Source organism: Equus przewalskii, chromosome 2 (assembly GCF_037783145.1).
Source record: "Equus przewalskii isolate Varuska chromosome 2, EquPr2, whole genome shotgun sequence".
Taxonomy (NCBI): domain Eukaryota; kingdom Metazoa; phylum Chordata; class Mammalia; order Perissodactyla; family Equidae; genus Equus; species Equus przewalskii.
Window position 1 is genome coordinate 75,308,456 of NC_091832.1, and position 25,025 is coordinate 75,333,480.

Genomic DNA, 25,025 nt, shown 5'->3' on the forward strand with positions numbered 1-25,025 from the left:
CAATGAAATAGTACTCAGCAATAAAAAAGAAAAAAAAACTACAGATACATGCCACAGCATGGCTGAATCTCAAAAGTGTTATGCTTAATGAAAGACGCCATAAAAAAAAGATTGCACACTATATGATGCCACATATATGACACTCTGGAAAACGCAAAACTATAGGAACAGAAATCAGATCAATGGTTGCCAGAGGCAGGGCTAGTCAGAGCAAACTGACTACAAAAAAGGGACAAGGGAACTTTTGAGGGTGATGAAAATGTCTTTATTTTGATTGTGGTTGTGGTTATGTGACTGTACACATGTTAAAACTCATAGAATTTTACACTTAAAAAGGTTAAATCTTAGTATATATGAATTACACATGACTTTTTAAAAAAGTTGCGTCCAATTTAATTGCAACTTGATTTTTTTAATTCCTAATATGTACAATGATAGTAGTAGTGTAAACTGCTACTACAATAATCACCAAAACTAGAAATGTAAGCACTCTTTGGCCCAGCAGAAATATACCAGATCACAGATGTAAGGGATATTCATTGTCACTGTGAATACTCTGTAATGGTTAAACACACATGCACACCCCACCCACAAGGGAGCTCTTTACGTACTGTTCTAGAGAGATCCCCAAATTATATTTTGAGTTAAGTAAACAAACTCAGGACAGCTATATAAGTACAATTTTGAGGGTGTGGGGAATATATTTTGTATGGGTGTATATACAGATTTTTAAAAAAATCTTTGGAAGAATAAACAAGCAACTAAAATCACCGACTGACATTAGAGGATTGGGAATTAGGCAGATGTGGAACAGAGGAGGAAGTAAGACTCGCCACTGTATACCCTTTTATACTTTTTAATGTGTGACTCAATCAAGAAAAAACTAAATAATATTTAAAGCACTAATTTAAAAAATATATAAAGTACAACTAACAAACATTTTTGGAACACTGAAAACATTCCTGAGACAGAAAACATTATCATGTCCACTTACAATGCAAGTTAACTTTCAATTACCAGAAGAAAATGAGCAATCCACATAGGAGACTATGTACTTAAGCTTTCTTTCTGACCCCAGTACCCCACAAAAATAGAAGAAAATATGGAGTATAAGAAATAGAGAACAAAGAAGGTTTTGGAAGGAAAAGGTATAATTTTTTTTAAAGGAGGCATAAATGAGAAAACTTGGATAAAAAAAGCCAAGAACTTGTTACACCTTTGCAAACTCTCTATCTTTCTGTCCTGGAGTGCTGTGCTCTTCTGTCCCTAAAGTAAGGATGATATTTTCTATGTCTTGTAAGGGCCAAAGAGAAACAAATAGGACTTCTTGTCACAGACACAAAGTGACACAAGTTCTCTGCAACTGAACGACTCAAAGATATCATTTAAACACAGCTACACAACTGGCACAACCAGAGCATCTGGATGGATTATTTTAGGATTTCAGAAGCACTTAAGATTCCTTAAGGTCTCACATTCCAAAATCCAGCAATCTGCCTTTCATTCTGTAGTTGAGACCGTGAAGTACAATCATAAAATGGTGTTAGAGCTAGATAACTTCAGATAACTTAAATGGTATCTCTGTGCAAGATATAGCCTTATGAATTAATTCTTAGCATATCTGAATAAACGTTTCTCAATTCTGGCCAAACTCTAGTCTGATTAGCCCTTTCTGAATAGTGTGGCCAGACAACAAATTTCACTTACAAGCTGAGACATTATCCTCATTGCAACAGTTAGAAAAGCAGAAGTGCCAGGAATGCTTTACCCTCTAACTTGCTAGTTTCAAAGTCTATATAACCCACTCAAATCTGAACCCTGGTAGCAATCTCCCAAACCTTTCCTGTGGCTTTTTCTGTCAGCATGGAAAACCAAGGTTCTCAGCTATGTTCCTATACTGAAAGGCTAAGCACTAAAGTAATTCCATGTTTAAACTTCATAAGCAATGGAAATAAGAGGAATACCAATTCTATGTTTATGACAAACCAGCAGATGCCTGGCTGTGCTACCGCTGAGAAAAACTGGTTAATTTCCCCAACACAGATCAATTTGAAAGACATCAAGCTAGCCCATTCCAAAAACCAATAGCAACTAACCAGAAGAAGATATCGAGATCACACATTTACATCCTTAACAGCAATGTCTGGTCACAAAATAAACAATCAATAAATATTAGATGTTATTAAAAACATCACGTGAAACTCTGTATTATTTTCAGATAAACCTCAAGATTAAGACAGGCTATTGAGAGGTATAGTTAAAATATCAATATCTAACACTTACTGAGAGTGAGCTATTTGCTCTAAGTACTGTATCTAATTTAAAAGTAGACCTTCCAGCACCACTTTAACTCCAATCATTTTAAAAGTTAAAATTTTAATAGAATTACACTTTAGAGCTGAAGCTCATCTCTAAAATATAAGTAACTTAATGAAGCATTTTGAATAAAGAAAAACATCCTAAGCAAATCAAAACTTCATTTTGTAAAAGTTCTTATTAACAACAATACATTTATACCCAATCTTATTGTACAGACAGTACACCATAGTGGAAAAAATATGGACTTTGAAATCAGACAGTTATGTGTCCTCAAGCAAAACACTTAACCTCTTGTTATCTCAGTTTCTTAACTGGTAAATTGAAGGCAGCACCTCCTGCTTAATCGGGTTGGTGTAAAAACTAACTAAAAAATGAGAAAACACCTAGTTGACTTTATGGCACATAATACACACTTAACAAATGTCAACTGCTTCTCCATATCTTTCCTCAGCTCTTCTTTCTATGTTTTCCCTAAATACAAAATGAAGAACAAATATCACAACTCAAAGTATTATATGTTATTACACTGACAGGCAACCTGAAACAGCTAATGTAGTACTTGCAGAAAGGCCGCATTATAAAAATAACTCTTATTTATGGATAGAAGCATGATATAAAGATTCATTTACTGTTGCACCTTTCAATGTTGAACATTTATATTATTAAAATAATTCAAATTTCTCTTCAAATTCTTCAAAAAGTCATGAGATTTCTATTTGATTCTTATTTCTATTAACACTATTGTGCAAGTTTCTAGCTATACATCTAAGTTCACACTGCATTCAAATTTAAATACAGTATGATGACAGATTTCAATAATGAAAAAGGAAAATAAAATTTTATCCATTCATAGCACAGAATTACAAAGCTTTTATTCTAAAAATATGTATTCTGATAAACACATTTAGAATATAATATATGTACGTGTTACACACGTGGAATGACTTTGCCCCTTCCGAGCACTTTTGAAAGTGATTTTTGGGTTCAGCTTTTTTACTCAAAATGATCAAAACTATTTGAGATACATTGGTGCAGATGAGTTTTTACACAATGGTTCTTTGAAGTCTGAAAATGCTTTAACAAAGAAAAGCTCTTTATATAACTCCACATGAAGCCTATGCTTCTAAAACGATCCCGATGAAGTATTAACCTGGACAACTAAATAAAAACAATTATTTGAAAACATGGTTTTACTGCCTTACACACACCAAAATGAGACATACTTCTATAAATGCTACCAGCCAACTATTGAAAGGATCTTAGCCTATTACCCTTACAAATGGTTCACAATTTCTACTGGCACTAATACTTTTGTTGTGTCAGGGATAGTAATGCCTTACATTAGTGTAGACTTTTCCATTTGCAAAGTACTTTCTCACATACTACACTCATTTCAGCTTTACAACCACCATAGTTAAGGCAGACAGTGCACCCTATTTTACAGACCAGAAAAACAAGGCCAAAGAAAGAAGCCAAGATCACAGAGAGTAAGGGGTACACCACCAGTCCCTCCCTTCCAGCTACTCTTCGCCATTAGAATTACAGACCCCAAAATGAGTGACACCATTAGAGTGTCATCGATGGAAAAGAAGTTAAGGCATTATTAGTCTCCTTTTTTTTCCTTCTTGGATCTTACAAGAGACTGAATATGCAATTTAAAATATTGTTGATCTAAGTTAAGAAAGGTTACAAGGTAGACGTACAAAACAAAAAGCTCAGAATCCAGTGAAAGCAAATGTATACATATCCCAATATAATCTAAGGCAACAAAATTAAAGTCCAGGGCTGAGGAATTCATGCCATGCCTCGAATTCAGGTTTTTACTTCTGACTTGCTTCTGTGACTTACACAAGTCATGGTGACTAAGTAAAATTTGAATCCTTCTCGCCTAACCAGGCAATTCTAAGAATCAATCTTGGCTCAGACTTAAAATAATCACAAGCCTTAATTATGTTACATTCAAATAATAAAAATAATTTTCTAAGAGTTAAATTTTAAGTTTGTACCAAATAGGGTGGTGCCCCATCAGTATTGCTTGTTGAATTACTATGAGGATGTCTGACGCATACTTCATACATTAAAATATGTATAGAATGCTACGGTATTATGAAACACCATGAACAGAAACATCAGTAAGATAGTGTCACCTTCAAGGAATTTTGCAGTTTAAAACAGGAGATAAGATATGTCCACCTAAAAACTATGAAATAATTACCAGAGGATAAATGCCTTAAAGAAGCACAAGCCAAAAACGGTTAAAAAAAAAAAAAATCCCATAAAGAAAAGTTCAACCTCTAGCCCAAGTTACCAGAAAAAGCTTCCTGAAGGAGGACACATTCAAGTTAGTCCTTTAAGAATGACCAGGATAGGTGTGAGGGAGGGAGAGCTGCATCCAATGAAGAGTTAGCAGCACGGGTGAAAGCAGAGGAAGCCAAAAGCTTCATTTGTGGGACACTGATGAAGCCTGAGAACAATGGCAGTTAGAATGGGAAGAAGAACTCCAAAGGAAAATAAACTAATGCTTTCTTTCCCAAACTCCACAGTTGGCTTTTTACAAAATCACTTCATCATAGGAGCAGTTTACCCGGAAGATAATGCAGGATGATTGTTCTTTGTGGTTACAAGTATCATTCCTGACAATTACCATCCACATGAATGGGTCCTACTTGACAATGAGAAATGAGGCCTTAGGTTTTTTTCCTCTAAAATACCATCCTAAATAAATAGACCCACAACAGCATTTCTCTTCTTGTACCTTTGATCTTATAATCAACTGAGAAAAGTAAAATGAAGGGAAATTGAAATTAGGACCTATCCTAAAAGCAGAGAGGAAGGATAAGCATGGGTTCCTGTAAACATTTGTAATGTAGTCATTTTCACAATCAGCAGAGTGTTTATCCAATAAGAAGAAAATTCTTATAATCTTATAATCTTCTGATAGAGAGGAATTAGGGTTTTTTTTAAAGCTTTGGACAAGAGAGAGAGTAAATGACATTTTACAATAAAAGTCATTTAACCCATTTCATATATAAAGAAAATTGTAAAATATACAAAAGCCCAGATTTTAAGTTATGGGTGAGCTCTTTCTTCTTATTTCTCCTGAAAAATTTCACCAAGCTTGATGAAAATTATGGATGGCTTTACACCAGACTTTCAAAGATTTACAGGAGATACTAGTTTTTTTTCTCTTTCCTCCATGCTACTTTGTATTTTGTTTCAAGCAATTTTAAGGTAAGTATTGTTTTCCTGAAAATTGATTCACTGTTAGTATCTACTCCTTTCTTTAAAAAAAAAAATCCACAAATAGAAATGCACAAAATACTGTATGATATGCTTGAAGTTTTAAATTAGTTTTTTATCCTTTCCAGAAGACTACATTAATTAACTGCTTTCATAAATAACTGAGGTGATGTCTGAAAGTATAAAAACTTATTATCTTCTAAGGATAAGCGGCCAAAGGAGAGTAAACACTAGGCATTTCATTTCGGGGTGAGTAGGTCTGACACTATATACATTGTAATAAGGTTTCATTAGCATTTCTACAAAGTTTCACTTAACACTGGCAAGACATTGTTGCAGATTTGGAGTTGTTAGTGTCTCTCTCCTACCATGATGAGAGCAAACGCTCTCATCTAAGTTATTTCACTTCTAACCCCAAAAATCCTATTGGAATAGTCTCTTTTCTTTACACATATTGATATTATTAAGTACCACAGACATACAAGTTATAACATGTTCACTAATTATTTAAAAATTATTTTTCTGATTGCCAAGAAGTAACAGCTACTGAAGACAACTCCATAGCACACTACAAAGAGGAAAGACTATAAAGTCACGCAAGTTTCTGTGTGGATGCAAGACAGCTAAAGGTTAACAGCTTAATAAAAGGTGAACAGTTTTATCTCTGAACCCAATTTGGAGGTTTAGATAATATGCCTACAATCATATTAAAGAAGACAAAGCAGAAAAATAATTCTTGATTGCAAACTAAATGGAAATTAGGGTATATTTCAGACCAACACTATGTTAATTGAGCAGAGTACCCAGCATGCGCGAGGTACTAGGGCCTGGCACATCCCATGGGCTTAAAGAACCAACCAATTCAATAATGAAAGCCTAATTTGGAAAGAAAATTTTATTAAAACTTATCATCTAATTCTTTAGTTAGTGCCGAGTTGATTCTGACTCCTAGCGATGCTGTGTACAGCACCTGCTTGGTCTTTTTGCACCATCCTTTCACTTCTGGGGCTATATCAGACAATGCTCCACTGCTATTCATAGAGTTTTTATAGCCAATTTTTTTTTTGGAAGTGGGTGGCCAGGTACTTCTTCCTAGTCTGTCTTGGTCTGGAAGCTCCACTGAAACCTGTCCACCATGGGTGACCCTGCTGGTAGGTATCTGAAATACTGGTTGCATAGCTTTCAGCATCACAGCAACACACAGCCACCACAGTGTGACAACTGATAGGCTGGCTGGCTCGTCTAACACTAGATTTCTTGAAAACCTAGTCAAAAACCACAGGTGCAGTTTCAAGGTTAGCCTAGAAAACTAAAGACAACAACCTAGACAAAAATATGTCTTTCCTAGGAGCAAAACTGTGTGACTCAGAAAAACTATATTGGATGAACATTAACAGAGAGCAATAATATATAATACATATTATGCTCAGTGTCTTTAAAATATTTTATGAACAGTTATGTTAATAATGCTATTGTGGGTAAAAAAAAAAATTTCCTTCCATAGTGTACTTGTAAAGATCATCAAGAGATACTTTAGAATAACTAAAAGTCCTAGTCCTTGTATGGCTATACCTAGAAAGAAAAACCTAATTGAGATTGACAAAAGAGCTTTGTTTTTGCTCTTTTAAAATGACAGTGAAACTAGGCTGGGGTGAGTCTCCTCCTCTTCATTCTTCTTCGCCTAAAGATACCTCTCCAGCAAAAAGATTACAGGCTTGCAATTATAGAAGACTTACTAGATCCTTGAATCCTGAAATCAGCTGAAATTTCTCACTGAAAGCCCAAGAGACAATCCAAGAAAGAAAAACTTAATGTGTTTAATAACTTCCAAAAAGGGGGTAAAATAATAAGAGCCCATGTGTCACCTCCCCTCCCCCCTTCAAACGCCCTTTGGTTTTCCTCAAAGCAGGTTTCCTCATTCACTTTATCCTCATCGTCTACACCAATGGAAACCTACTATAAGATGTTATTCTCAACAAACTCCTAATATAAAATACAAAAACAGTCGTATATCTGGCTCTCACACCATAACTGATCATTTCAGCATAGTCACCAAAAAACAACAGTATTACAAAGTCATTAAAAAGTACAGTCCTGAGCCATTGCTGGTTCCCCTTCCTCCCAAGTTTGTCAGTTTCAATTCAAACTGAAGCAGACCTGTTTCCTACCCATCTCTACGTAGTTTCTAGTCCAGTGTACCCAGTCAAGTTGAAGGGTATGCCTTAAGCATTCTAAAAGCCTGAGCTGTCCTCCACAACTTCCCATTCATCCCAACACTACTAAATTATTTGTCTTCAAGCACTTTCTCAACTCATGACTTGGATTCAAAAGCCTCCAACGATTCCTCACTGTACATCAGATAGACTAGAAAGTCTCAGCCCAGCATTGTTAAATTTCTCAAGCTGGTAAGCCAACCAGAAGGCAGTGAAACCATTTTTTGTAACCATTAGGACAATCAGCAAGATACTTATTGAATATACACAAAATATGAGGGAACTAACACTTTCAGTACAACAAAAGAAAAATATGTAATTAAACGTTCCATCACAAAGGTAGAAAAGTCTTGCTAAGATTCAAAGAGTAAACTTACCTTACCAAGCAACTAACTTTCTAAATATTCAGTTGGAACGTTTCCTAAGCTTTTGCTGTCATTACTGGCAAAATGGAGGATTATAATAATTTATCTACTTAAGAAAGTATTTAAGAAATATAATACAAAGCTCATGGATTGATTAATAGAGTTGAAAATCAACGTTGTCATTTCCTGTATTATAAAGTACATCAATTTCATTCACAAAGAGCACAGTGTTTCCTTCTAAGGTAACAAATTTGTTTTCTGTGGAAGCAAAAAAAACTAAACAAAACTTCCATCAAGCTATCTTGCCTTGAAATAAGCAAGAAATGAAAATATGTGGCATGTGCCAAGAAAATTAATCTTACAATATGGGGATGTACTCCTCAAAAAACTCCTAAGGTTTTCATTTGTAAATTGGCTAGTAATAGACTACGGAATAGCAACTGTAACATCCCTAATGGTCATCACTCGAGGTCAAGTGACTTTCTGACATTTCCTAAAAATCATTTTACACACAAATAAAATCTGAGTTAGAATAATACTGAATGAGAAAGAAAAACAATAATCAGGTGTGTTAATGTTTTGACGAATTCAACATCTATTTCCCAACCTATCTCCTTCTGTCTTTGAAGTTTTCTAAATTGTACAGCATACCAATCAAGGTTAACTATTTAATCAGATTTGTTCAGAATTACATTACAAATAACTCCAAAGGAACTCCACAGTTATCTAATACTTGACTGAGAAAACAGGCACACTTAAATTTAAGGAATGTAATTAAAAACAAAGACAAATTCTGCAGCATGAAAGCAGCCACCGACAATATGTGATGAATGAGCTTGGCTGTATTCCAATAAAACTTTATGCACAAAAACAGGCTATGGGCTGAACGTGGCCCAAGGGCTATAGTTTGCTCACCCTTGATCTAGGGGATTAAATTTTCAGGTTTGCTGGCTCTGCCCCTGTGACATAGAGAAAAATACACTCAACTACTCTCGGTATTTATATCTTCTACTCAGGAGTCAAAACTAGATGAGGGGTTTTCAACAGTTTTTTAGTGGGAAATCTCCTTTTCCTAATAAAAATTAAGTGTGGAGGCTAGGCAGGTCTGTGAGATAATGAGAAAACCACTGTCCAGCTGATCTCTAAGGCTCCAGTCAATACCAAGAACCAATACTGACCTATCATCTGTTTTCCTCAATGTCACATCAAGCATCACCAGAAGGTGAAGGAAGCATTCTCTGGATTAGGGGCCTTTCAGATACTCCAGAAACCACACTATCTCCTTCCATGAAGAACAGCAGTTCCATGTCAAAATTAAAAATAAAGTACAGGAGGGGCTGGCCCTGTGGCCAAGTGGTTAAGTTCGAGTGCTCTGCTGCAGGTGGCCCAGTGTTTCGTTGGTTCGAATCCTGGGCGTGGACATGGCACTGCTCATCAAACCACATTGAGGCAGCATCCCACATGCCACAACTAGAAGGACCCACAATGAAGAATATACAACTATGTACTGGGGGGCTTTGGGGAGAAAAAGGAAAAATAAAAAAAAAATAAAGTACAGGTGAAAAGTAGAAGATAATGAAGTGAAAGTTAAATGCTGCTCTATATGTGTATTTAATTAAGATGTCTTGAGCTAAAAATCTGTAAAAAAAAAAAAAAAAAATTTACCTAGAATAAGTTTTATTACAGCTTACGTTTTTCTACAGTTTTGTATATAATCAATAAGTTAAGTAAGATTTCATTGGATCAAATTTAATCTATTTCTGATACCACCCCTTAAGAAGTTAATATATCTGCATGTAAATCATTCTACAATTAAAAAACAGTCATATCTAATCTATTTAAATGGATCAAGGCCAGGATCTCTACCTAGTAACAGTTAATCAGCAAATTAGTTCTAAATACTATAAGTGAATTGAATTTTATAATTTTATAATTTAGGTCTGTCATTAATTTAAATTACTGTTCCTATTCAAAAACTCAAAGTAATAAAAAATCTGAATAGAACAAAAGTGTCACAGGAGCCCAGAGGGAGAATTTATGCACTCTGTTAAATGCCAGTGAAAATATCACATAAATGACAGTTCAAAATACCAGTACCAAAGTGATTAAACTTACAGGGAGGCAACTGCTCACTCAATAAAAATAAATTTGTCCCACACAGGTACATGTTTCTATAAAGGAAGACAACGTGTTACAGAAACTGAACCAAAAATTTCTGCTCCTTTTCAGCTTTTATTCAATTTGCCATTAATAAAGAAGTATATAATTACTTTTTCCTCTGTATCTCAAACTCTCGGGAAAGAAAGTTGAAGTCATTAAACAATATTAACTCCAATTCTGTGCTAAGAGGTGTGCCAAGTCCTGAGCTTTAAAGACGAATAGTAAGTCCCAGCCCAGTAAGCTCTCTAGTGAGACTGATAAACACAGTGCAAGTTAATCCATTTTAAATGAAGTCAGGGTCCTAACTAAGGCTAGAAATTCAGGCAAATATTACACACACCCCCCAACACCACCAAAACAAATTGCTTACGAAGACATAGAATATTTTAAAATGACAAATACCCTCAACTCTTTCCAATAACATTTCTAGCCATAGCTTCTGATAGCAAATTGTTTAACTGACTTTACTACACATTAAGAGCAGTTTATCTATATAAATCTTGAATGCTATCATAAAAACTCATAACCAAACACAATTGCTCAAGGCAGCATACAGTGCAGACTTAAAGTTTTAGTATCAGAGCTACTCTTGTATAACATTCAACATAAAACCATTTTTCTTAAAGACATGTTTATGATGTAAGTATGAATTCAACAAATTACAGAAAATTCTATTTAAACAGCTATCTTTTACAAATATTTTATATACAAACGTATATTTTTTTTTTACAAAAAGTGATGATTCAGCTTTGGGGAGGAATGACAAATTGAAACCTTAAAGTCCCAGAAAAATGACAAAGTATTACAAGTAGAAATATCAGATTACACAAATGGGGCACAAAAAAATGAAATAAAATTTCTGGGATTTAAAAATAGAGTAAATTTGAAGCAAAAGGAATTGATTTAGAAAATAGCCTACAAGGGGCTGGCCCAGTGGCACAGTGGTTAAGTTCTCAAGTTCCGCTTCAGAGGCCCAGGTTTCGCTGGTTTGAACCCCGACTGGGTACCTATGCACTGCTTGTCAAGCTATTCTGTGGCAGGCGTCCTACATATGAAGTACAGGGAGACAGGCATCCATGTTAGCTCAGGGCCAATCTTCCTCTGCAAAAAGAGGAGGATTGGTGGCAGATGTTAGCTCAGGACTAATCCTTCTCAAAAAAAAAAAAAAAAAAACTGTGGGCTGGGCCAGTAGCTGAGTAGTTAAGTTCATGTGCTCTGCTTCGGCAGCCCAGGGTTTCACCAGTTTGGATCCTGGGCACAGACATGGCATCCCTCATCAGGCTATGCTGAGGCAGCATCCCATACAGCACAACCAGAGGCACTCACAACTAGAATCTACAACTAGGGGACTTTGGGGAGAAGAATTTAAAGAAAAAAGATTGGCAACAGTTGTTAGCTCAGGTGCCAATCTTAAAAAAAAAGAAAGAAAACAGCCTACATATTCTTTTTGATCAATATTTAAATCAATAGCTAACATTTAAAATAATTATATGTAAAGGTTACATGCAGTGCTTTAATTATATTTATATAAAATGCTCACCCATTGGTATTTTTATCTCTATTTTCAAACAAGAAACCGCAGTTTGGAAAATTAATAATCATACATCTAATAAGTGAACCAAAAAGTTTAATATATCTATATGATTCCATAACTGTAGCTACAGTAACGTAGCTCTATAATCCAGTAAGAATTTCAGAGGTCTCCTGAGAATCACTGCATAAACTTAGTACAATCATCTGTTTCCTATGGAAAGTATGTTGGACAAATACTATCAGCTCACAGCACTCATTCATCTTAATCTCTTTCTTTCCTGCTTTTTTGTAATATAGAGGTTTAAAAGCAAAATACTCAAATTTCCAGCCTCCTTTGCAACTAGGAGTAGCCATGTGACAGAGCTTTGGCCAATGACAAGTACCTGGAGAGGGCTTTCCTTCATTGGAGATAAAAGACAAACTCTTACAAGAAAAGGACTTTCAACATCCTCCCTTCTTCTCTCCTGTTTGGTGATGCAGGTGCCATCTGTGACTTTGAAAACTAAAATCACTTGCTAAGTAGAAGATTGGGCCAGTTCCCTTCACAACATCCTTGAGCATCTGCACCAACCCTACAGTGCCTACCTTCAGATTTCTTATTGTGTGAGAAAAATAAGCCCATAATTAAGCCTCTATGTGTGCAGCTTTTGGTATCCTGCAGACTAATGCAATCCTATCATAATCTATGTTATGAATCAAGTCTATCAACGCAACTTATATTTATAAATCATTTTGGTGAATTAGTCATAAGATATACTAATGATGAAAAATTATCTAGGGGAAAAAGTAAGATCAGAGAGTAAATAAATGCCAACTATTGAAAAATAGTAATATTAATAATAACAAATATTTGTTAAACACTCCATACCAGAGACTGTTAAAGAACTGTAATATACATGAACGTATTTAATCTTCACAACCATATGAGGTTGGTAATATTACCGTATCCACCCATGGTAAAATCTTCACCAATCTTTGACAAAAACAGAATAATATGGTAAAACAAAGCTAAATTTATTTATTCAAAGTTTATGACCTTTCCATTTTTATGATATTAAAATGTCCTTTCTTTTACAAAATGAGAATAGTGGAGAGCAAGTTTACATTCACTTTAACATGCTTACTTGGCAAAATAAGCAGGTGACAAATCAGTATCAGTGCCCCAGTGTTTTACGAAATTTTAAGTCCATGAAATCCAAAAGCCTGAGACCCACTGAAGTTAAGTAACCTGCCCACGACCACAAAGCAGTCTGTTTGTCACCAAAGTCCAGGATCATAACCACCAGGCTAGATGACGGAAATAGATTAAATTCAAAACAACTATTCTGTGAACAGAATTAAAGATGCAAATGTATAACTACAAAGGAAAACAGCTATCCCAGAAGATATAAAGTGGGAACAAGGACTTTTAAAGTGAAATGGTTTTACCGTGTTGTCTCCCACAGAGTTTTCTCTAGCTGTGATGCAGATTTAAACCATACCAGAGAAAATGGAATCAAGATAGGAATTCCCACCCATTCCAACTTAAGTCTCAGATGATGATTAGGTTTGGAGATTCACAGTTACGAATAAAGAACTTTTGGGTCTCTGCGTACATTATCTACGTCTAAAAGAAGTTTGCGGTTTCCCAAATCACAGGCAAGCAGATAACGTTTGCCCCTAAAGCTTTCTCCTCAATTTCTTCCAGCTCTACAAAAGTAGGGGGATCAGGCATAAATGAAGATTAGAAACAAAACTGAAATGCAGTCGAAGTCCTCCTTACCTCAATTCTTGGCATTTTATGCTACTGTATTTCAATTTTGTAAACTCATGAGTTTTTAAAACATCCCTAGTTGTTTGAAAATGTATAAATTTGATCAAGCACTTTCTTAATACAATAACTAAATAAAGTAATTTAGCCAAATATTTCTGACAATTGGACCAAGTATTTTCAAGTAAATTTGAGTGTGCTTAAAAGAAAAGGGAGTTTGCAAAACTGCATAATGTAGCTTAGGGAAGAAATCAGAAACTTATTGCCTTGAGGAATTCTAATAGTTACTTATATATATGGAAAAACTGGACGAATGTTAAAATAAATTGGTTTAGTCTACATGTACACATTTTCACATTTTTTATGTTATAAGATTTTAGTTACTTCACAGCCTGAGTATCTCTTTTCTTTTTCACTTGTACCATCAAATGCAATTATACTTGAAAACATCAAACAGAAAAAAATTATCTTAAAATGTAGAAAAGAAATGCTTATATCTTTATTACACCTGAAAATCGTAAATACCTTCCAGCTTGTATTTTATTTGTAGTTATCTCAAATGTTAGGTCTCATATTTTTTAATACTATCTTCCATACCAATTTCAGTTATAGATAAAAAGTACACAGCATACAAAAACAGCATGCATTCTCCAGTATTTACCACAAAGAAAGGAAAGGTAGGTGCCTAATGCGGGGGCGGGGGGGGGGCACTTTATAAGAAACACAAAGGCATATACATTATGGAAAAAAAGACTTGTAGAGATATTTCTACCTTGAACTCACTTTCAAAGAAATTTCCCTTTGTTTTTCTTTTTGAATCCTAATAGAAAAAGGTCCTAAAAAGTCTAAATGAAAGTACTGAACACACTCAGCTTAAATAGTATTATCATCTATAGCTACAATAGTAGCTCTGACCAGATTTCTTAAACACACCCTTGCCATTCCCTTCCCTCTCTTCCACTCATGCACTCCTACCAAAAGTAACAATTTAAAGAATTTTTAAGTTCACAGGAAGGGAAAAGGGGGAGGTGGAAACCTACAACCTTAATTTCACCTTGCTTGACTTCCTTGAGCTACTATCATAAGTTCTTTTCTATTGTGCTTAATATACATGGAATGTTTTATTTTCTACAAATTTTTTCTTATACCAAGTATTCTAATTTACTTAAATTCAGGATCATGAAACATTCAAAACCGAAAAAATACACTCTATTTTGCGAATATCTACAAAATGCAGGTGAATAAATAAAGTTATTATTTTAGCTCTTCTTGTCCATTTATTTATTGGCTAGTGCGTGTATTCGTATTTTAAATTTTTTTCAACTAATAAATTGCTTTAATCATATCACTAACAGTCCAAATGCATACAAAATATTCAGCTGAAAGGTACTGAGCTCTTCTTTAAGATTAAATCATTAGTCAGAAAAAGATTATCTTTAAAAATTTCTTAATTTGGTAGCCCCTTGTCAGAGTCACAATAGGGCCGGCCCAGTGGCGCGGCAGTAAAAGTTCACATGTTCTGCTTCAGCAGCCAGGGGTTTGCCTGTTCAGATCCTGGGTGCAGACATGGCACGACTTGGCAAGTCATGCTGTGGCAGTCGCCCTACATATAAAGTAGAGGAAGATGGGCACGGATCTTAGCTCATGGCCAGTCTTCCTCAGCAAAAAGAGGAGGATTGGCGGAAGATGTTAGCTCAGGGCTAACCTTTCTCAAAAAAAAAAAAAGAGTCACAATAAAACTCCAAAAGCTATGCTTTTTTTCACTTCACTTTTAATTTTGAAATTACTCTAGACTAAAAAAAGTTATTAAAAAAATAGTTCAGATATCCTATATACTCTTCATTCTGCTTCCTATAATTTAACATCTCAGATAACCATAATAAAATTATCTAACTATTCAAATTTCACCAGTTATCCTAATAATGTTTTTTAGTCCAGAATATAATCCAGAATCCCACATCTCATTTGGTTATCATGTTTCCTTAGTCTCCTCCAATCTATGATGGTTCTTCAACATTTCATCCTTTCATAACCTGGACACTTTTAAGTACTGGAGACTTATTTTGAACAACATCCTAAAATTTGAGTTTGTCTACTGTTTTCTGACACTTAGATTGAAAATTGTTTAGTAAGAATACTATTGCAGATGTGCCCTTCTTGGTGCATCAAGATGTTGATATGTCTTATTACTAGTGATATACCTTTGATCATCGGGTTCATTTGGTGTCTGCCAATTTTCTTCACTATAAAGGTACTGATTTCCCCTTCATAATTAATTAATCACCTTGCGGGGGAGACAATTTGAGACTATGCACATCATCTGACGATATCTGATATATGACATTTCTCATCATATTTTCCTCTACTAATTTTGGCATCCACTGATGATTGCTGCTTGCAACTATTATTACTCTGATGTGTGCCTACTGGTGATTTTCTATTTCCAACATTCTGTCTACATTTTTTATTGGAATTCTTCTGTAACAAAGAGCTGTCTTCTCTCCCATTTATTTATTCAATTATTTATTTTATATTGGTATTACCTCATGGATATGTTTTCCCCCATGGAGGTTATAATCCATATTTATTTTGTTGTGCAAATTGTCCCTGATTTGGCCACTGGGACTCCTCTGTAAATACATTCATTAGATTTCCTTCTGAATTGTAGAAATGCCACTTCAGTTGGGGAAAATCAAGTAATTTCTTTGAATGAGAGATCACTGATGGCTGAGGCTAGCATTATCACTTCCATTATGACCAAAAAGAATTTCTTATAGAAAGGAACTCATATATTTCGAAAACCCCAAATGTGTTGTACTATCACAATTCTTGGTCATCCAAGACCTTATGATCTTTGGTCTTTATTTTACACATACTGTTATACAATTTTCTCATCGTGGTCATTATTCAAATCAACCTCACCTTGCACCTCTCACCAATTCCCAGATATTATTGGTATTTCAGGAACACAGCTCAAACCACTCAGTGTCAATAGCAGAAATTCATTTTAGCCAAAAGGTAATGAGCCTTAAGTATGCTGAGTGAAAAAAGCCAATCCCAAAAGGTCAAATACTGTATAATTCCATTTATATAACATTCTTGAAATGACAAAAGTATAGCAATGGAGAACAGATCAGTCCTTGCCAGAGGTAGGGTGGGGGGACGACTGTATCTATAAAAGGGCAATGAGAGGAATTCTTGTGGTGGTAGAATTGTTCTGTATCTAAACTGCATCAATGCCAATATACTGGTTGCGATATTACACTATAGTTCTGTACGATATTAGTAATGGGGAAAACTGGGTAAAGGGTACACAGGATCTCTGCATTATTTCTTACAATTGCATGTAAATCTACAATTATCTCAAACTAAAAAGTTTATTTAAAAAAAAAAAGGATAATGAGTTTTGACTGTAGAATTAATACTCAGGAGAAATCAGATAATCACAACTATGCCCCAACCCTTTAGATCCACTGATTGCTATCTAGCTTCTAGGAAAGTTAGTATCAGGCCTCCCCGGAATAACCAACTAATAGCTAATTCTTCTTTAGGGTCTCTTCCTTTCTTATTAGTTTTTATGTTGGGTAGGAACAAATACCATAAGCTAGAAAAGAACAGAAAGGTGCCGAGGGTCAAATATTATGGTGAGTGTTGGTTTGTCAACTAAACCACCAACAGTTAACAGGATCAAAACATAAATTTTTATTTCAATTCATTTAGCTCATATTAAATATCTGAGAAATTCTAAACATCCACAGTCTATGATTTTCAACTTGTAGGAGGCAAGCAATGAGAAACTACAGCAAGAGGGAAGAGAGTGTTAGTTCCAATGACAAAACCAAGTTCCCCTTCAAGTCACTGACACCAACTCTTCCAACTCTTCCAAAATACTTCTTATGCTTAATGGATGTGAAAGCACAGAAATGGTGGAACTAAGAGAATTTAAAATACAAGAACTAAACTTGCCACTTCACAAAAACTAACCCCACCACTTCCACACCAAAGGTAAATCTTTTCACAGACTGAAGAAAAGGAAACACCTGAATACAGCTCCATTCATACAGTTCGGTAAGTAGTAGTTTAATTAGCAAGTGAGACTACAGGTTTTTTTTTTTCTGAAAAGATAAAAATCCTAACAGTCAAAATAATGTGGCAATCAACTTATTTTTCTCCCCACAAAGGCCATCATTATAACCACTGAACATATTTTTACTAAATATATATGTCCGAGCTCTGACACAGCTACAAAAGACCAATTATATGTACTACAAATTGCATCCCCCTCCTAATTTACCAACATTAATTTATCTAAACAAAAAAATGGTGTAGGGGAATAGAGAACTGTTCTCAAAGGCTCACTGCAATCACTACACTGTGCCATCAAAAGTCATTGTGAGTTTTTATATTAATAAATCCATTCTTGTCTGCTTAAATTCAGTCATTCCTCAACTCTTCCAAAGGATGGAATGCTTGGAAATCATATTATCATTTCAGATTAAGAAATACTAATATATTTAGCATAATGATATGATAAATCAGATATTTCGTATTAGATTCCAGAATGTACATGTAGAAGATATCAAAGTTTAAGGAAATATATTGTAAGTAAAAGAAACCTTAAAAATCAATAAAATTATATTCAGCTTGGATTTTTTTCCTATGAACTAGGAGATGGCTACCATTGTCATTTGCCATGATTAGGCTAAACCGGCATAAGGCACACATAGCGTGAGTAGCTGATATGAATGTTCACACATTTAGCCAGACTGTCCCGCAGATTCCACTCCTACGGAATTTCTAGAGCATCTCCACTGCATAACTCAGGCTCCCAACCAACTCAAGCCTGAAGAACAGACATCTGCCTTTAACAGAACGCTTGGTCTCCTCTCACTCTCCTCCAAATCACAAGCTTCTACACTCGGGTGGAGTCACTCCCCATCTCCTACTCACTCCCTTGGCTCCAAGCACATGGAATAAAGGTCAACACTTCTCTGACAGTGGGTCAGTCTGGAATACCCTTCAAGTCCCCTAGTCCACTGGTATGCAAATTCCTACTCCCCAAAGACTCAAAACACACTCAACTAGGAAGTCCACAGCCTCTTCAGTGTTGGCATAGGACAGCTGTTATGGCACTAATGAGTCACATCCTACTTATCAGATACAATAGGTTGGTGGGTTACTTGACGGACAGACGTCTCATTTCATCTTTCAATTCCCAAAGCCTAGTAAATAATAGGTATTTCATTAAAATGTGCTGCAGTAAGAACTATCATTAGATACTGCACTAAATAGTAAATGTACTTTCTTTCATTTAATCCACAAAACAACCTCAGGAAGCTATTATCTTTATTTTACAGACAAGGAAATGGACTGTTACCAAAAATGAAGCAGAGATAGCACATAAAAGACAGATATCAAGGGACCATCAGCAGAGTCCACATGTCTGTATCTCCTTAGTCCAGATCAAAGTTACTTCAGGTAACTACAATTCTTTTTCGCTACCTATGAAACTTACTAAATAAGTAATAAATAAAAGGGGGGGGGTAAGTTTTCAAATGAGTCAAGAAGCATCATAATCTTTCTGTGTTTTTAAAAGGTTATTATATCTTTATTTCAGATAGTTAATTTATATCTGAGGCATATCCCCCTAGTACTTAATGTGACTTGAATTTCAAATATCACCAAAGGTAGACCTTATTGTGATCATTTGACTCCCCCCAAAATCCACCTGGATGAAGTTTTTTTCAGGCCCACAGCAAAAAATTTTTTTAAAGAAAAAGACATAGTAGTTTTCTTATGATGCAAAGAACATTTGATTCCAAGAACCAAGCTTCGGAGTGACAGGGTAGCCTCCCTTTCTTGTTAAATGGCAAGACCATTAATAAAATGATAGTGATAGGAGGGTATAGCTGGCTTTGATTTTATTTTATATCTTTCCTTGAGGAGGAAAAAAAGGCAATAAAATGGCAACCAGGTAGTCCTCTTCCTTTTTTTTATTTTTTGGGGTTTTTTTTTAAACTGTTCTGTGAAGGCCCAGGGTCCAGGAAGGATGGCGTTAAACCAGTCTCTACATATTGCACTGCAGTCGGAGAGACTCATTTTGAACCCCGGCCAAGATAGGCAAAGCTAATTATGGAACTGTTAATTACTACATGTTTAAAAGGTTATTTGAAAGCGACTAAGTTTCCACCAATATTACAAAAGAACGTTAGCAATTCTTACCATAAATTTAAGTTCTCGCTTGTTCAAAGTTACATGCTAATACAGTTTGAAATTAGTATTTCAGTTATAAATGTATATTTTTCAAACTACAAATTCAAATATCTGTTGTGAAAGCTAAGTGCTTGTGGCCAAACAGGCATTACTTTGCGAGACATCCTTTTCAAAACTGCACACACATCATTTGGTCGGGTTTTATGAACAAAAACTACTTAAGAAACAAATATTTATTACTAGATCCCAAAAATGAGCTAAAATATAATCAAAGTATAAGTTGTCAAATGAAAACATGAGACTGCTCATAAACAATGATAAAAAGAAACTCAAACGGAAAATTTAACTATAAGAGACACAACTCTTCCACTAGATTTGAAAGTTAAATATTTACCAGAAACACTCTTTTGTGCAGATTCTCGTAATTTAAAGTTCTCTGGGGTAAAGGTATTTTTTCAGCCCTCCCATTATGACTCAAAATGTATTCCACTGAGTGACTTTGCAAAGAATTAAGTCTTGTACTGTTATGAACTCCCAGCTGACAAATTCATGAGTTAGCAACTAAATCAAAAGGTGCAATAGCCAAAAAAATTTTCAACAGTGAAGGAAAAAGTAATATTATTAACTAGGAGGGGATGAGGTGGGGACTGCTTTACACAAATGATTTTAAAAAGTAACTTTTACAACTAGCTAAAAACACATTAAATTAGGTCTTTAAAGTAAAGGAAACAATTCTGCAATAGATGTTTCACCTGAAAAACTAAAAACTCTATGCATTAAAACATTCTACAGAAGCAATTTCAAAGGGTCTGAACTCAATAAGTTAATAAAATGATTTGGAAAAATCACTTTATTGTCTAAAGCCTTGGGGAATAAAGCTGTTTGTAATTTATTTACCTCTTTTACTTCACTAAATTGCTTTGGTGACCAAGCTTCCCATTTAAGTGATTAAAGGCATAAACCCAAATAGTTTAATAAAGTAATTACTTAAGAGTTCTGTTTTTCAACAGAAGTGCCCTGAAAAATATCAATAGAACATTTAGTGTTATTTTCAAGCGGGTTTATTTAGAATACAGTGCCTCATTGAATAGAACTTAGCCAGGTTTCCAGACACACATTGGATTAAAGACCAGAGAATATCAGGTGAAACTGACAGCCCCTTAAATCTGCATGATTTAGATGACAATTTTTTTTTCTCCTTACCATTCCCCTCTCTAATGACATGCCTAAATGAATGGGAAAATGGATTCCCAATTTTCAAAGTCCCTCTGTTTACAGTGGTGCTCTCCCCACCCCCAAATTCTTGCCTAGCTAACTTCTTAGGTTACACTAGTGACATCGAGATTACTTCCATGCAATTGATTGACCTAAATATAAAACTGTATCTTCACAGAATTTGGGAGAGAAACTGGGCTGGGGTGTTTTTAAAAAAAGAAAATGAATTTAACAAAAAATATTTAGATATTTTCCTTTCTTTTCTTTTAAAGGACCTTCCTTTTCACCTGTAATGTGAATCCTACAAACTCCTTTATTGAGTCTATGCTGAGAAACAGAAGGAAGCAGGACAGTAAAACGTTCCTAATTCATATGCTCCTGTTCATAATATCAAGTTTATTTACTGTCTGTTTTTCTTATATCACAAAATTCTAACTTTTAACCATCCACGAGAAAAGATACTACAGAAAAACTTCCAGCCCTTGTTTGTTAACAAAGCACTCCATAGAAAAAATCACCTTCTATCAAAACATTTTTTAGTTTTCTTTGAGTAAATTTCAAACTTTTAGAAGATTAATTACTTTTGACAAGCCAGGTAAAGATGGAGAACATTCACATTTCAAACTACTTTCTCTTTAAAACAACAATAAATAAACATGGAGGTTTGTATTAGTAATAACCAAATGAACGTCAAACTTAATAGGGCTGATACTTAAAGAAGGTTCAAAATGTTTGGTAGCTTCCTCTATATTTACGTTTTCTATGAAGGTTTAATGGGGGGTAAACGTGCTGCTTTCAGACTGTCAATGAAGCTTTCACGTCGCGGTGTTAGTAGTAACTGGCCCACTTCTGACTCAGGCCAAGTTCTATGCTGGGTCAGTTTTTATTCTACACAACTGGCACGGGAACTGGAAAGTTTAACAGTTCATTTATTTGGCACAATCCACACGTTGTCACAGTGAAGGTTTTGTCTCCGCCAGTCCTGTTTGGTGACAGCCCCCACTCCCCCCCCCCCACCTGATAGCTTTCCAGTCATTGCTATTCTAATTAATCAGCCAAAGGCACCACTCCCCACCCTCTCTACTTTCCACTAAAGGCCTCTGACATCATTTTCTGACTCCCCTTGCTAGGTTCTAATATTCTCAGCATGTGTGATTTCACTGGCACTTCAAACACTGAAAGAAACTGAAATATTTCACTGAAATTTGCTTTTCCATCACACTGTGACTGAGAACATGCATCTTCAGATGCAGAAGACTGATTCAATTGATAATTTAAAAAGAAACAGTTGGTAAGGCAGGTACATGAGACAGTGCAAGGCCCAGGGACAAGATCAAAGCAGCATATTCCTTGTTTTTGATAAAATAATCCTTTAGAATAGGAACTTTCTGGGGATAATGAAATGAATTTCTTGTAAAATTATCACCCATCTTCCACACGTTTGGTAAATGCGTGCAATCTATCTATGATCCCCCAGATGTGATGGCTCCATCAGGAAAAATGAAAAATCAAAAACGGTACCAGGTGCCATTCTTGGGTCTTGTCCAAAGGCAGTCAGTGGAAGAGTCTATTTTATTCTGTTCTCCCCACATTAAACAATAATAATCAACGTCAGAGAAGGAGAGCATTTGGATTTGAACAGATGGTACCCAACACCTAACAAGCGAAGCAACTCTTTCAGGCATTAGATCCTAAATGTCTGACGGTCCCAAGGATCAAGAGGGCTTATTTGTCTTAAGACGGTTGGCAGCAGGATCCCCTGTAGTCACCGTTCCAACGCTTAGGAATATGCGTCATTATCCAGTCAGCAACTAAGAGCAAAAAAATCAAACCGCCACATTTTTATAAAATTTCCCCCCCTCTAGTCCAACTTGAGACGACCAAATCCAACATCATCTGCGATTCCTCTCCACTTAAAGTAAGGAGAAAAGCCGCCTGACGGTAAACGAACCTATAAAGGTTAACAAACTTAGCTAATTTTGACAAGGTTGTGCAACCCCAAAAGAATCCGCAGGGCGCCCTTCCCGAGGGTGTATTTGAATATGCCTGCTTTGCAGTTATGTCTGCAATTTAAACTAAAAGCACTAATCTAGCTATTCAACTCTTTTCCCCTTCATGGGAAAGCAGCATCTCTTTTTCAAAAAAAGCAAAATAGGAGAGATACAAACATCTCAATGTGTGACTTTAGAAGGCGAACACGGATTTGTCTTTCTCAGAGCCACACAAGTTTCCTCCCATACCTTTTCAAACATCACAGAACTCGAAAGGTAGAAGGGGCCACATGCAGGAGGAGGAAAGGAGCCTGCAGCCAGGGCGGCAGGAGGAGCTGGTGGCCCAGGGAGGTCAGCCCCTCACCCCCACCCCGAGATTGAGAGGCCCCCTGTGCGGCTGGGGACAGGGAAAGCTAATCGCCCCCTCCGCCGGGCAAACGGAGGGGAAAGGTCAGGCATGCGGAGGGAAGCGAAAAGAAGGAGACTATCGAGAAGAGGGCAAAGTAAACCCGCGATGGCCAGGGAAAAAGACTGGAAGATGAGATGCCATTGGAAGTTAGGGGTCCTGATGAGAGCACAGGGGTGCGCGGGGCAAACTGTGTCAGGAAGGGGAGGGGGGGCCGGGGAGGGCGCAGCCTAAGAGGCACAAATCTGGCCGAGGGCAGCCTGCGGCTCTCACCTGGGGGGTCCTCTCGGCCGGGTTCTTCATCACCGCCTGGCGGAAGCTGTTATCCACGTAGGACGCCATCTCCCCCCGCGGGCCGGGCCGGGGCCGCTCCGCGCCCTCGTCAGCCTCCTCCCGGCCCAGCGCAGCCGCTGCCTCCGCCCTGCGCGCTCCGCCCGCCTGCCTGCGGCTAACAAGCCAAACCGCGGCGGCGGCGGCGGCGGGGCCCGCGGGGGGCGGCTCGGCTGGGCCCGGCGGCCCGGAGCGCGGGACGGGCGCGCAGGAGAGCCGGCGGGAGAGCGCGGCCGCGCAGAGGGCGCCGGCGGCGCGCAGCCCCGAGCCCCGCGGCCCGGAGGAGCCCGGCGGCGCGCTGGGCGGCCGGCAACTCCCCTTCCTCCTCCGCGGCTTCCTCGCCTCTCGGCCCGGGAAGGCTTCCTGGCGCGCCCGGCTCCCTCCGGGCCCTGGCTCGACACGCCTCCTCCCGGCTCCACTCCGGGGACAGTGGCGGCTCCTCCTGGCCCCGGCGGGCCTGAGTTATTTTTAGGAAGGTACAGCTACAGTGAGGAGGGGGAGGGCTGCGGGCAGGCGGGGCCTCCTCTCCCCTCCCGCGCCGGGGTCGCCCCCTCCTCTCAGGGGCTCGCGCCTGGGGGTCTCCGGGAAGCACTCGGATCTCCCGCGTCCCCAATCCTCGGGCACTGGGGCGCCGCGGCCGCCGTCGGGACGACTGGCTCAGGTCCGGGCGCTGCAAAACCTGATCGCCTCGTCTGACGTCCCTGCTGCTCCTGGTCTCCGTCTACTGGGCTCGGCCGTCCCTCCCGACTGCTGCTGCATCCCCTCGGGTCGCCCCGCCGCCGCCGCCGCCGCCTCTGCTGCTCCGGCCGCCGCCGTGGGCTCCGCCGCCGCCGCCTCCCCCCATCAGCGCGCCCGGAGCGGAGCTGCCCCGGCGCCGGCGCCGCCGCGGCCAGAGCACCCAGCCGGGGCTGCAACCCTCCGGCCCAGTCGCTCTCGGCAACTTTGTTCCTGGTCTGCGCGGGGCGGGAGAGGGGGAAGGGGGGCCGCGGGCCGCCCAGGTCCGGACTCCCGACGGCGGGCGTCCGAGGGCCGCGAGCCGCGCACAGCCCCCTCGGAGAGACTGTTTGGGAAGCGGCGATTCCCCTCCTCTTCCTCCGCCTCTTCCTCCTCCTGCGCCTTCTCCGGCCGCCCGTGCCGCTCCTCAGGGAGGAAGCGGCCTCCGGGGCTTGTTGCTTTGTGCTGCAACCATGGTGAGGAGTGAGTGACAAGGCGCGGGCCAGTCGGCGGGCGCCGCATCACCGGGGGGCGGGGCGTCCCGGCGCTCTGGGTCCCGCCTTCCCGCGCGGCCCG

At 38.1% G+C, this 25,025-nt stretch overlaps 1 protein-coding gene across 13 annotated transcripts in view; it reads right to left on the bottom strand.

Moving 5' to 3' along the window:
• Positions 1-24,196, bottom strand: part of RAPGEF2 (Rap guanine nucleotide exchange factor 2) — a 244,836-nt gene extending 220,640 nt beyond the window's left edge. For 8 of the 13 annotated variants that reach the window (XM_070608689.1, XM_070608642.1, XM_070608615.1 and 5 more), the window contains exon 1: positions 23,679-23,874. In XM_070608689.1, coding sequence (XP_070464790.1) covers positions 23,679-23,747 — 69 coding nt within the window. In that variant the 5' untranslated portion in view covers positions 23,748-23,874. Of the gene's footprint in view, positions 1-23,678 lie in introns of all 13 variants that reach the window. The other 5 variants (XM_070608631.1, XM_070608617.1, XM_070608682.1 and 2 more) reach the window with 3 other exon arrangements.
• Between the last annotated feature and the right edge of the window lie 829 nt (positions 24,197-25,025).